We start from the raw sequence: 14,097 nt of genomic DNA on the forward strand, positions 1-14,097 counted from the left end.
CGTCACTATTGTTCATCATTAATATAAGTGATTTGGATGATAATATAGGAGGCATGGTTAGTAATTTTGCAGATGACACCAAAATTGGTGATGTAGTATTCAGTGAATAAGGTTATCTAAGAGTACATGGGATCTTGATCAACTGAGCCAATGGGCCAAAGAATGGCAGATGGAGTTTAACTCAGATAAATGTGAGGTAATGCACTTTGGTAAGATAAACCAGGGAAGGAGTTCCATAGTAAATGGTAGCGCCCAGGGGGGTATTGTCGAACAGATAGACCTAGGATACATAATTCCTTGAAAGTGGAGTAACAAGTAGATAGGGTGGTAAAGAAGGCTTTTAGCATGCATCTCTTCTTGGTCAGAGCATTGGGTACAGCAGTTGGGATGTCATGTTGCAGCTGTACAAAACATTGGTAAGGCCTCATTTGGACTACTGCGTACATTTTTGGTTGCCCTCCTATAGGAAGGATGTTATTGAACTGAAAAGGGTGCAAAACAGATTTACAAGTACATCATCAAGACTGGAAAGTTTGAGTTATAAGGAGAGGCTGGATAGGCTGGGACTTCTTTCTTTGAAGCATTGGAAACTAAAGGGTAGCCTTATAAAGGTTTGTAAAATCATGCGGACCATAGATAAACCAAGGTCTTTTCCACGGGGCTTAGGTTTAAGGTGAGAGAGGAACAATTTAACAGGGCCTGAATGAGTTGCCAGAGGAAGTGATAGAAGTGTGTCCATTTACAAAATTTAAGACATTTGGACAGATATCTGGATAGGAAAGGTCTAAAGGGATATCGGTCAACGTAGGCAAATGGGACTAGTTCAGTTGAGGAAACCAGCATGGATGAATTGGGCCACACAGCCTATTTCCATGCTGTATGATTCCATGACGCTATATCATGAGCTTGTAAGCATCATTATCAACAGCTCACCCACAAAAGTTACTTCATTGTTAATTGATGTCCCAAGCCAATTTACCTAAGTATTTCTGTGTCCATGCCATAACATCGTTGGTGTTGGCAGGCAAGCTGGAGTGGTGCGGCCATTTTCTCAAAACAGACGGGTTAAAAGGTGGTAAGAAAGTGAACATTGATCATGGGGTCTTAAAGTTGAGGCTAATCTTGGAAATGCCAACTAGCATTCTAGAATGAAGCTATTAAATGGGAAGAGGAATCAAAATGGATATAGCACAGGTCAACAAGAATATTCAAGAGCTCAGCAGCCTCGGGACAACAAATAAGGCATTCAGGTACAGTTGAGATATGTTCCAATGAGAGAAAAGGAGACTGCAGCTAAATCCAGAGGGCCCTGGAAGATGGAAACATATTTAATTAACTTGTATGAGTTTTTTGATGAGCTAACAGAAATGATTATTTCTGGTATTTCTGTTGATATTGTGTTGAACAACTTTCAAAAGACTTCTAATAAAGTGTCACATAATACCACAGCAGCAAGGGTGAAGACCATGGTATAAAAGGGAAAGTGATAACATAGATACAGTGCTGATTGACAGGTAATGGAGCAATGGCGAACAGGGAAGGAGCAGGGGGTGTGGTTAGCTGTAATGTTTCTATTGATCATCAGCACAGACATAACAGGGTAAATTTTTGCCATCAGTCTGTAACCATTGTAAAATTCTTGTGAATGAAATGATGAAGCAATCAGAGCAAGCTTGACTTATCTGACCTGTGAGACAATCTAGAAGCTGTCTCTGACGATCAGCATGCGCTGGTAAAACTTTGCTGATGTCTGTGCCTTCGGAGTTCAGAATCAGCTGGGATTCATCAACACTTTCAAACTGTCGGAACACTTCAGGTGGAAAAATAAAAAAAAACATTGTTTAAGAAATATAAGAAACAATAAATGACCAAAGATTATTCCCCTGATAATTGATGCTTGTCTTACTCTCTCCTTGGCTATCCAGGTTGTGTGTACTGAAAGGAATCAAAAGGCAGACTATGGAATATGCCATTAATGGAGAGTTTGGATATATTGGCTTTATACAATATCACACAGAGGTATGAAGACAAGTAAAATACAAATGAAAATGGAGCTTTATGAAGTACATTTTTTAGAGACACACATATTGTTCTTCTCCCTGTTTGTGTCCCTTGATTAGTTTTATCTTTGTCTTACTATATACAGTGATGCTTTCCTATTCCTACTACAAATTATTTGTACCATGTCATCTGCAATACCATTAATCCTCAGAGGTTATCTTACAAAATTTCAAATTATCCATTCATCCTGAAATCTTCACTAATCCACCCTTGGACTAATGACCTTCCAAATCAACAGCCCGCCCACTCAGCACAAATCTTCACTGTGCACAGTTTAAACTTCTGATTCTACTCTCAGATACTTGTTCAGTGTCATTTATCTTTTTGTTATTGTACTTCCCTGACTGAGAACAGCCAATTACTGGGATCTTACTGGGTGACCATGAGTACGATTTCCCAAATACTTATGGTTTCAGTTGGAATATCCCAAATTGTCAATCTCCTGGGTAAGTCGAGTGAATTACTGGCTTCCTGTGTTATTCACTCTCTTCAGTTTGTTGCAAAACCACAGCAAGTGTGGTGGCCTCCCTGGACCCTCTCTGATCCTCAAGGTGCATTGTTATTGGGAAGAGATTGAAGTTATTGAATTCCTTAAGGAAGATTATTTCATGAAGGTTTCCAGCATGACTTCTGTCTTAATTGCCCGTACCTGCTGGTCAAATGCAAACTGATTAAGACTAAAGTTTCAGGTACATCTAAACAGGCTATTTTCTGAGGGTTTCAGACCTTTAATGGCCCACCTCCAGCACTAAATGGGATGCACATAAGATGACCTTTTTGTACTACCTTGTATTCGGTGGCACTTTACTCAGGCAAGAGCAAGTTAACTGCATGTGTTTTCCCTGAAGTTTACCCTGCAGGATATGGTCCAGCGTTGGATTCACCCCTTCAACTGCTGTGCTATCTACTTGAAAATGATAGAGAAGGCTTCCACCTTTGCTTGCTGAAACTTAGGAATTAAACAAGCTGTTTCTGCCCTTAAGTCTGAGTCAGTGGTGTCTTCACAATAGGATACATGCTTTCACACCCCCCACCAACCCAACCTCCACTCCCAGCACCTTCCCTGCAACCGCAGGAGGTGCAAGACTTGCGCCCACACCTCCCCCCTCACCTCCCTCCAAGGCTCCAAAGGAAACTTCCATATCCGCCACAGATTCACCTGCACCTCCACACACATCATCTATTGCATCCTCTGCACCCGATGTGGCCCCCTCTATATTGGGGAGACAGGCCGGCTACTTACGGAGCGTTTCAGAGAACACCTCTGAGACACCCGGACCAACCAACCCAACCACCCTGTAGCTCAACATTTCAATTACTCCTCCCACTCCACCAAGGATATGCAAGTCTTTCTGACCTATCACCCTCACCTTGACCTCTTTCCACCTATCACATTTCCGACGCCCCTCCCCCAAGTCCCTCCTCCCTACCTTTTATCTTAGCCTGCTGGACAAACTTTCCTCATTCCTGAAGAAAGGCTTATGCCCGAAACGTCAATTCTCCTGTTCCCTGGATGCTGCCTGACCTGCTGCGCTTTTCCAGCAACACATTTCCAGCTATGATCTCCAGCATCTGCAGACCTCACTTTCTCCTACATGCTTCTCAACTCAAGCGGTCTTAGATCAAACCCCTTTACCTGCCTATTTTATCCTGAAATACTCTCTCATATCTCTCGTTAATCCTCCCTTTGTTTCCTGAAATACTCGCTCTCACTTTTGTCTTCACACTTTCTCTTTCTCTTCTTTCTCCTTCATCTCCCTTGGTCCTTCCTTCCCTTCTTAGTGAAATTCTAATTGCTGCCCCAAGTTTAAACTCGCTACTGCTACATTTTCCATTTCAGCATCATTAATTTGCACCCGTGAATGTTTTAAAAAATTCAGGCTTTCTGACTTCCAATGGATTTCCAATTTCAAGCGCTTCGCTAAACTTGTTAACTCTTTGTGAGTGAAACTTTTAAATCTTCAGAAGTAACTTCGCCTAATACTGCTAGGAATGCAGTGGCATCAAACATAGACATCTCTATCCTGTAACAGTGCAAACTTAAGAAAGTCTCTTGCAGTTTGTAAAAAAAAATTAGTTTCAAAGTGACTACTTACCTACTTCAGTACTTGCATTTCCATCTGCTAGTTCAAACAGTGTCCACAAGCTCCCAATTTGTTGTGACCAAATCCCTATGAGACCCAATCCACTCTGACCATTCCCCGGGTGAGGTTCTCCAAATTATTATAGTTTCACACAGAATACTCCAAGTTATCAAACTTCTGGGTGAGAAAGGATAACAGGCTCCCTTTCTTTATTCACTCACCCCTTTAATTAGTTGTAACAAGTTTAATTTAAAAAAGAATCCCTCCCTTGTGGAGCCTTTCTCCCTGACCCAAATGAATTTATGTTTTAAAAGGAGTCAATACGACCAGGCTTTCTTGAATTAAGAGAAGAGTATGTTTATTAATTACTAAGCACAAGAAGAAAGAATAATGTAACACACATATCTGCAGATTAGAAATGTGAAGTGACTTCAAAAAAAGATAAAACTTAAAAGATATATGGGTCAGTCCCTGAGTTATTCATGAGGAATGAATCCAGGATGTTGACAGTTCAGCAATTGATTTCAGAATCCTTGATTTTTTTCAAGTTAGTTGAATTTCTTTTGCACTGTTTCCTTTTTCTGGAAGTTTTCTGGCAGCAGTCAGAGTGAGGAAGTCTTTCTTTTAACCTACTTCCATTTGACTAGCTTGCTGGCTGGCTGTGGAGAATGTGCAAACTCCACACCGACACTCAGAGCAAAATTATATTTTACCTGCAATGCTGGAGTGACTAGTGGGTGGCTCTCCAACTGTGACAATCACAGCACACTTGAGCTCAAACGCAGGTTGGGGATACATGAGTATCTCAGCCCACAGGCATTCACATGTGCCTCAGTTTATTAGGTCACCATCTTCCACTGGCACATCTTAATCCACTGACACACCAAGACCAGAGCTGAGCTGGCATTTTTTATATACCTCTGTTCTTGCATATTCATGAAAGGAGAAGACACAAAACATATCTCTCAGCTGTCTTTTTGTCCAACATATTCATAGTTTGAGATAATTCCCAGGAGATTGCAGTCAGTCTTACTGCACTTTCTCCCATTAAACTCCATTTCTTTGAACCTTTCCTGACACCTCGTCAGGTATGACCTTTCAGAGTCTATTTCTCACCCAACAGACAATAAATTAACATCCACAGTTAACTTTTGAATTGATGTCCCTTTTAAAAAAAAATAGAATGCATATTACGATTAATGTCGGATATGTCCATAGGTGATCCGGGGCGTATGAGCTGTAGCCATGATGACATAAAATAGCCATTAGACCCCTTTTGTGTTTGAACAGTGCCTCTTTCAATATATCAGGATTTCATTCTTTCTGCATCCTGCTTTGTAGATTTCAGCTGAATTATAGCTCTCGAGGCAAATAATGTTCACCGCAGCTCTTTCATGTTTCGTTGCATAAAAACGACACTGTAGGGATTGTTTGTTTAAATCACAGTGGCTCAGTGGTCAGCATTGTTGCCTCACCAAGGACACAGGTTCAATTCCAGCCTGAGTGACTGTCTGTGTAGAGTTTGCACGTTCTCCCATGTCTGAATGGGTTTCCTCTGGGTGTTCCAGTTTGTTCCCACGGTCCAAAGATGTGCAAGTTAGGTGGATTGGCCAAGTTAAATTATCCATAGTGTGCAGGAATGTGCAGGCTAGGTGGTTTAGACATGGGAAATGCAGGATTATAAGCATAGGGTAAAGGAAATGGGACTGGATGGGATGCATTTGGAGAGTGGCTGACTTGATGGACTGAATGGCCTGCTTCCACACTGTAGGGATTCTATGAAATCAATAATGTGAGCATGTGAATTATGTCATAGATTGACTCAGATGGTTAGGTCTAGGATCGGTTTAGTTTCCTTTTGATTAAAATGTGCTACTTCAACTTCCAAACTGATTAGGAACTGGGAGGAAGATCATTGGAGAAAAATAGTTCCACAATATTTCACCTGGTTATTCATTTGGCTCACACAATTTGGGTGAAAGTGAGGACTGCAGATGCTGGAGATCAGAGTCAAAAAGTGTGGCACTGGAAAAGCACAGCAGGTCAGGCAGCATCTGAGGAGCAAGCGAGTCGACATTGACTCCGTATGGTTGTAGGGTCCCAAGGTGCAAGATGAGGTGGTCTTCCTCCAGGTGTCAGGTGGCTAGGATTTGGAAATGGAGGAGGTCCAGGACTTCTATGTCCTTGGCAGAGTGGGAGGGAGAGTTGAAGTTTTCAGCCGCAGGGCAGTGGGATTGATTGATGCATGTGTCCAGGAGATGATTTCCGAAATGGTCTGCAAGTTGGCAGAACACCTCATCTTCCACCTTGGGACCCTCCAACCACACCGGATCAATGTCAATTTCACTAGTTTCTTGATCTCCCCTACGCCCCCTCCCACTTTATCCCAGATCCAACCCTCCAACTTGGCACTGTCCTCATGACCTGGCCATCTTCCTTCCCACCTACCTGCTCCATCCTCCAATCCAAACTATCACCATCACCCCCACATTCATCCACCTATCACATTTCGAGCTATCTTACCTGCAGCTCCAACCCCCCCCCCCTCCCATTTATCTCTCAGCCTCCTTGGGTCCCCCACCCCCTATCCTGCATATGAAGAGCTTATGCCCGAATCATCGATTCTCCTGCTCCTTGGATGGTACCTGACTGGCTATGCTTTTCCACCATCACTCTTTTTGACTCATTCAATCTGGATGGCAGGTACGGTCACAAAGGGAAATCCTGATCACAAAAGCACTGGCAGTTAGGAAGCTTGAACTATCAAAGATCAGGATAATGACTGACAATGGGGCTTAATGTTCATTCAAACAGTAAACACATTGATAAAATTGCACTGTAACAAGCCAAGAAGAATTCAAATTATCTAAAACACATCTACTCACCAATGCAATCAGACTCAGTGAGAGGGCTGACGGTTTCAGTCCAACGTAATCGCTCTCCATTCAAAGTGACACAGAAAGATTTCTGAGTGTCGGCATTTTGCTGAGCTGCTCTATATTGTCCTAAAGAATCACAAGTTGGATTCCAAGGACTGGTTTCACACTCTGTTAAACCTGTTAGGGTCACATAGGTAAATGTATGGAGTATCTGGGAATTTGTCAATAGAATAAAATATCTTCCTTACCTGCAAATGTTTATTTTTCCCTAATGGTGGGAAAGTAGCAAAAGGACACTATTCTTTTCTACACTGGTGACAAAGCCTGGTTTTGATGATATATAAAACTCAGTTTGGACACTAGTAAGAGCCTTATTAGCAAAACCAAACTGAAGTTTTGTAATGAATGGTAGTTTTACCTACTGTTGAGCAAAACACTTACCTTGGCCATGATGTTCAATAATATTATCAACAGCCCAGTGAGTCAAAATAAAAATCTATAAAGCACAGATGATCAGGACTACCAAGGATAGTGGTCCTCTGTTCCCTGTCAGTTTCCATCATTCCCCCTCCCTTTAAACTCCAGGATCCTCCTCCCAGAGATACCTTGCTGCTTGAGCTTCTCCCATCACATCCATCTGTTAACATCTTCACCGGAAATGATCAAACAGCTACTGGAGAGAGGGGGCACATTCAGATGAGGCCATGCTGTTAACCTCTGCCAGGCATCCAACTCAAAGTCAATGCACAGGATTGAGTTCACTCCCAGTGAAAGTCAAAATCAGGTCTTTTGTCAAAGTTTGAAAGTTTGAAATGAAATCACTGATTTTTTTTGGCATTGTCAATCAGAATGGACCATTTATTGTGGCAAAGGGTAGAAATGCAAAGAGATTGACAATTGATAGGGTAGTGAAAATATTGAATTGAGTTTATAAGGTGTTGGATTTGCAAAATAAGAATCAGAGTCCAACTTTCTTCTATCAGTGGCTTCAAGGGGCAGTTAGACATGGTTTGAAGGGCTAAGAGATTTAGGGACATAAAAGAGAAAGTGAGGAACAGGATCCTTTAATCTCCAAGACTGCTACAACATTTAATGAAATTATGGCTGAGCCGTGGCCTAACTCCATGCAACAGTCTCTTCCCCAATCCTGTAATATCAATCAATTTCAGTTTTAAGTGCAACTATTAATCTTACATCAATTGCTATATGTGGTACTGGAAGGAACTCAAAGTTTTTTGTAAAGGGGATTCAAATTGAGCAGTTGCCTTCTGTGTGAAATCAGTGTAAAAAAATACATCAAAGTGTCTACAGTAGTTGGATGATACATGCTGATCATTCCACAATGTCATAGCTAAGATCAACTGCAATTCCAGGAATTCATTACTGCTGTTCTGTGATGGCAACAGAAAACAGTCTGTACACTCCCTGTGTGGCCACAAAGCGGAACATCAGATGACTGGATCCTGCTTCCAAATTTTAATTTTAACTTAAATCACTGTCATTCCTGCAAACCCTGTGGTCCCAGGTTTGTCAACAATGAAGTCTGAGAAACATCAATCAAGAGTCTCAGTCACCTAAAATATTCAGAATATATGACTGAACCCTATTGGTCAACCAACCGCATGACCACAGATGACCTGGTCATTGAAGTCACTGTTGTTTGATATAGAATAAATAGTCTGCAGTACTGTATTTGCAAAATTATAAGTAACTGTGCTTAAAAGTATTGTGGGACAAGGGAATATGGAAGACCCCATGTGAAATTTTGTTGTTTCATTGATTTCTTTCATTGCTAGATACTTTTAGTGAAATATTTTGTGCTCATAAAAATGCACTAGGAGGCTGGAAGTGTGTGTGTGAAAAAGTGGATAAAGCAATCAGAGGCCATGTAGGGTCAGCAAAAGAGATTGGAGCAGGATTGCAGGCATGGTTGGTAATGGGAAAGGCAGGGGAGAAAGGTCAGAGGAGATTTGAAATGGGAAGAGATTAGAGGCTGGGCTGGGAAATGAGCTATGAAGCAAGGATGGCAGAGGGGGACAATCAGAAGCCATCAGTGCAACTGAGTTCTGAAGGAGATTTGTATTGGACTTACAGCATTAATTCTATTACTCTGTCCACAGATGCTACCAGACCTGTTGAGATTCTCCAACAGTTTCTAATTTGATTACATTAGGGGATGTGCGTGTTGACAATAGCGGTTCTGGAAGGTTGGACAGATCAGATGATGAAGCAGCAGAGAGGTCAGAGGTAAGTTGTAAAAGGCAGGGAACTAGAAAAGCATAAAAGTATTCAATATAGATTTAAATATAATACTTACACAGGTGAGCTGAAAAAGCTCCAGCAGACACTGTCCTTTTCCCTTCTGGGCATTTTCTACACTTTACATTTCCCACAGCCTCCTGATAAAATCCATGTTGGCACAGAATGCAGGTGCCATCCTGAAAAAAGCTGCCAGCTGGGCATACAACTGTGAAAGGAAAGGACTATAATTTTTCATCTATTTTCATAACAAAAAAAAAGCAAATTGGCTTCAACCACCCAATGAAGCAACATTAAATTAATCACAGGATTACTGTGGAGGAATAGCAGGTCACTTAGCCCGTTATGTTTGAGTAAATTGGCTTTGTGCTAATCTCCTATCTTTCCCTTGTAACTCTGAACACTACCTCTTTAAATAATCATCTAATGCCTTCTTGAATGCCCCAATTGGTCCTGCTGCCACTACACTTCTTGGAAGCGCATTCTAGGCTCTAACTACCTGCTCTGTAAAAATGATTTTCCTCACATGGCATTTGCTTCTGTTCCACAGTACTTTAAACATGTACTTCTGATTCTCAATCAGTTCTCAAAAGGGAACAGCTACTCCTTATCTGCTCTGTTCAAATCCTCAAGATTTTGAAACTTTCTATCAAATCTCCTCTTAGCCATCTCCTCTCCAAAGAAGAAACAGTTCCAAATTCTCTGATCTTTCTGACCAACTGTTGGTGCTCATCCCTGGAACCATTCTTACAAAACTCCTCTTCACTTTCTCCAATTCATTCACAGCATTTCTAAAGTGTGGGGCCCAGAACACAATACTCCAGATGGGGTCTAACTAGTATCTTACAAAAGTTCAACATAACCTCCCTACTCTTGTACGCTGTGTCACTATTTATGAAATCGAGAAATTTGTGTTTTGTTAAGTGCTCTCTCTACCTGGTCCAGCTATCTTGAATGTCGTACAACCCAAGTCACATACTGTCTCTCCTTAGCCACTTTTGTTCTTTAATGAGGTTAATTTGTACTCATTCAGGAATGTCAGTTTTCAAATTTTTCTTGTGAAGTATGCGCACAGAGACATATCAAGCCTCCCTATGCACTATCTCAGTGAGCACTCAGAAGATCAGGTAAAAATGGATCATAGGCATATAGTAAATTTGCCAGTACACTATTGCACAGATTTAGTGACATTTAGCAACTAGAATTTAGCTCTTTTGTCCATGTTTGGTTCAAACTTAATTTAATGAGGTGTAGAAGAGTAAATAGGCCTCTGCAAACTACCTCTAAATCATATCACTGAAGAGGCTGGATCTATATTCTAACTAATCTAGTTATAAGGTACAAAACAGAAATGATTTCGGTTTCCTATGTCCCATGATTGATGTTTACTCTGCCATGAACTCACAAATCTGCAGCTGTGGGCTTCATTGGTCAGACTTCAATGCCACTATCACCATCCTCTGAGTCTGTTTGCTCCACAGTTTGCACTGGCACTATCTCTACTTTCAAAGGTGTAATTGAAAATCATTTAAAGCTAAAATAGAACAATCAGCTACCAGCACAATTAAAAAAGAGCAATCAGCATGGTATTAGGCTTGTCTAAAATCACTGAATCCTGAAGTAAGAGATACTCTTGATAACAGTAATATATCATTGGACTTTCAAAAATACTTTATTATTAACCTCATGATTAAAATCAGAGCATATTGAATCAGAACACAGATGGCAGAAAGCATAGCAAGCTAATTACATAGCAAGAAAACAAGAGTGCACATTAAGAGTAACTACACAAACTGGCAAAAACCATTAGAATCAGGGATTAGTGGTGAGGACACTGTTTTTCACAATTCACTTTATCAATTTGGACGCAGAAATCAAAGTAATATTTCAAATTTAAAATTAACATCAGTTTAGAATGGCAGATGGTAGTAGGTGAACTTTACACACAAAAATTAATAAAATGCCAAAGACTTTAATAAACCTACAGATTCAGTATATAATTAGTAATTGTTCACAGTACAATTAATTACAAGGTGTTGGATTTTGATAAGAATAAAGCTTATATAATCAGACTCTAAATGGACCAGACGTATGTTGAGATATATGTTCACAGATCTTTTGAAACTAGCGCTTCAGATTAATAAAGCCATTTTAAAAAGTAGAAACTAAACATTGGGGTTAATTTAAAGGAGATTAAATTAACACAAGGAGAAGTTATGTTAAATTTGACATGGAATTTGGTTTATCTACACTTGACATAATATTCACAATTCAGGACTCCACATTTTCAAAGGATAAAGCAGGTGATATGACCTTGAAAGGATAATTAACAGGAAAGGCTGAATGAGCTTTTGCCTCTGGAAAACAAGATTGGTCACTTGAGATTTTAAGATTATGGGTGGAATTTAACGGTCTCCCTTTTTCAGGCTTAGTGGTAGTGGTGGAATTTATGGGGTGGGAAAATGTACAGAGGGATTCTGCCACCTCTATGCTTCCGTACAGATTAAATGTGGGACTAACCATGTAAGGCATTCAACCTGCCACCACTAGCATTAACCCTGAGCAGGAGCTTACCATTTGGAAAGCATAAGAAGCAAACCTATCTGGGATTGCTTGTAAATTCCTAGTGTGGGCAAGGAGGGTAGTTCTCTCATTACCAGGCACTTAATTCCTAACCAAGGGACCCAGCATCAGTAAGGGGGTGCCAATTGAAAGCCACTCCATGCCCTTAGTGCGAATCTATATCTCTCCTTGCAATCCACACCAAAGGAATTCCCTGCCCCTGACTCCTACCATCATTCACTATAGGGCCTGACATTGAGCAGCAATAATGGATCTTGGATGGATATCATCCCACCAGCAGCCGCTGACTCATTGGCTGGCACCACTTTGTGTATAGAGCTTCCACCTGACGAGTGCTTGCTCCTGGGGAAGGACTGCTGCTCTTCAGTTAAGTACCTGAGTTGCACTTAATACGGTGGTCTGATACTAAAAGAAGGACATTGGACTCTTGCTCACTCGACATATAGCACTCACCAGCTCTACCACCTCCATTAAAAGTCAACCAATGCAGTATCCATGCAGAAATATTTCCAATTGCAAAGGAGTTCAAAACTAGAGCCTAAAATTATAAAGTTGGCAGTAATAAACTTGCAGGAGGAATTCAGGAGAAACCTCTTCATCAAAGGAGTGGTAAGAATGTGCGACCACAAGGAGTAGTTGAAATAAACAGCAAAGATCAATGCAATCGAGATAAGCACACGAGAGTAAAAGGAATAGAAGGAGTCACCAAGAGTTGAATAAAGAATGGGGCAAAAAGATGTGTGGGGTGTCGACAGCCTGTCAGTTCTGAAATTGCATAGACCAGTTAGGTCAAGTGGTTGATGTAACCCAATATTGTTCGCTCTGTGTGCTCCATTGTTCAAACATATCTCATAAATATCTCCATGCTCTGAGAACACGTAAGACTTGGTCATCCTATCACTTTTTTCATTTATTGCCTCTTTGGCATTCAAATAAAATATTTCCCACAAGGGAGCTACAATAATGCAATTTTCAAAATAGGTTGCATTCATAGAGCACATTTCACAACCTCTGCACATCTCAAAGTGTTTTAAAGTCAGTCAAGTACTTTAACTACCTTAGGAGTATGGGAATGAGCAACAACAGCTAATTTGTGGCACAGCAGTCACATAAACAGCAATAAACAGAAAAATTATGTTTAAAGGTCATGTGGGGTCTGGACAGCATAAATTGGGAGAAACTGTTCCAACTCCTGAAAGATCAAGTAGTTAGAATCTGGAGTGTGCTGCTTGAGAGTGTGATGCAGGCAGTTCCAATTGATGCAATTAAAATGGAAAGTGCTGTTTGAAAACGAAGTGAGTAGGGTTACAGGGAGATGGCAGGAGAATGGTATTAATTGATATGCTTATTCAGACAGCCAGTGCAGACATGATAGGGTGAATGGTGTCAATGACTAAGCCAGACCACTCAAGACATTCTTTAGCAGGCAGCTCAGACCATAACTTTGCAATTTGTTTCGGTAAGTGTACAGTGAAAATTGCTGGGATTAAGTTAGCGAGGTTGACTACTAGATTTTAAAACAGACAAAAGTGTATTCACAAAATTACACAATGAAACCCAAAGAACAGAATAAAAACCCCTACAAAACTATGCCGATCCAACTGGACTTAATTATGCTGCTCCGAATATACACAACAGTCCCAAGAAGCAAACTCCCTTTAAAACCCAGTATAAATGGAACACATGCATACAGGTTGAAGTTGAAGGGCAGAAAAGGGAGAGAGAGTTTCCACATAGCTCCCTGTTGAACTCCTCACCAGCTCAAGACTGAAATAAAAGCTGCTCAGTTCAGCTAGTTAGAGAGTTGACCACTCCCTTCTCTTTATGCAGGTCACTTCTAAAACATGACGGAAGTGGGTACTGCCGATGCTGGAGATTAGAGACAAGATTAGAGTCAGGGGGTGGGGGCAGCATGGTGGCTCAGTGGTTAGCACTGCAGCCTCATAGCACCATAGTCCCAGGTTCGATTCCAGCCTCGGGCAACTGTCTGTGTGGAGTTTGCACATTCTCCCGTGTCTGCGTGGGTTTCCTCCGGGTGGTCCGGTTTCCTCCCACAATCCAAAGATGTGCAGGTCAGGTGAATTGGCCATGTTAAATTGCCCATACTGTGAGGTGCATTAGTCAGAGGGAAATGGGTCTGGGTGGGTTACTCTTTGGAGGGTCGGTGTGGACTTGTTGGGCTGAAAACCCTGTTTCCATACTGTAGGGAATCTAATCTAATCTAATCTAAG

At 41.1% G+C, this 14,097-nt stretch overlaps 1 protein-coding gene across 1 annotated transcript in view; it reads right to left on the bottom strand.

Moving 5' to 3' along the window:
- tg (thyroglobulin) overlaps positions 1–14,097 on the bottom strand; it is a 354,658-nt gene that overhangs the window by 278,005 nt on the left and 62,556 nt on the right. Inside the window, exon 20 of the mRNA XM_043687541.1 lies at positions 1,688–1,810. Within this exon, the coding sequence (XP_043543476.1) occupies positions 1,688–1,810 (123 nt within the window). The remainder of the gene's footprint in view (positions 1–1,687; positions 1,811–14,097) is intronic.

This window comes from Chiloscyllium plagiosum, chromosome 4 (assembly GCF_004010195.1).
Source record: "Chiloscyllium plagiosum isolate BGI_BamShark_2017 chromosome 4, ASM401019v2, whole genome shotgun sequence".
Classification (NCBI taxonomy): Eukaryota; Metazoa; Chordata; class Chondrichthyes; order Orectolobiformes; family Hemiscylliidae; genus Chiloscyllium; species Chiloscyllium plagiosum.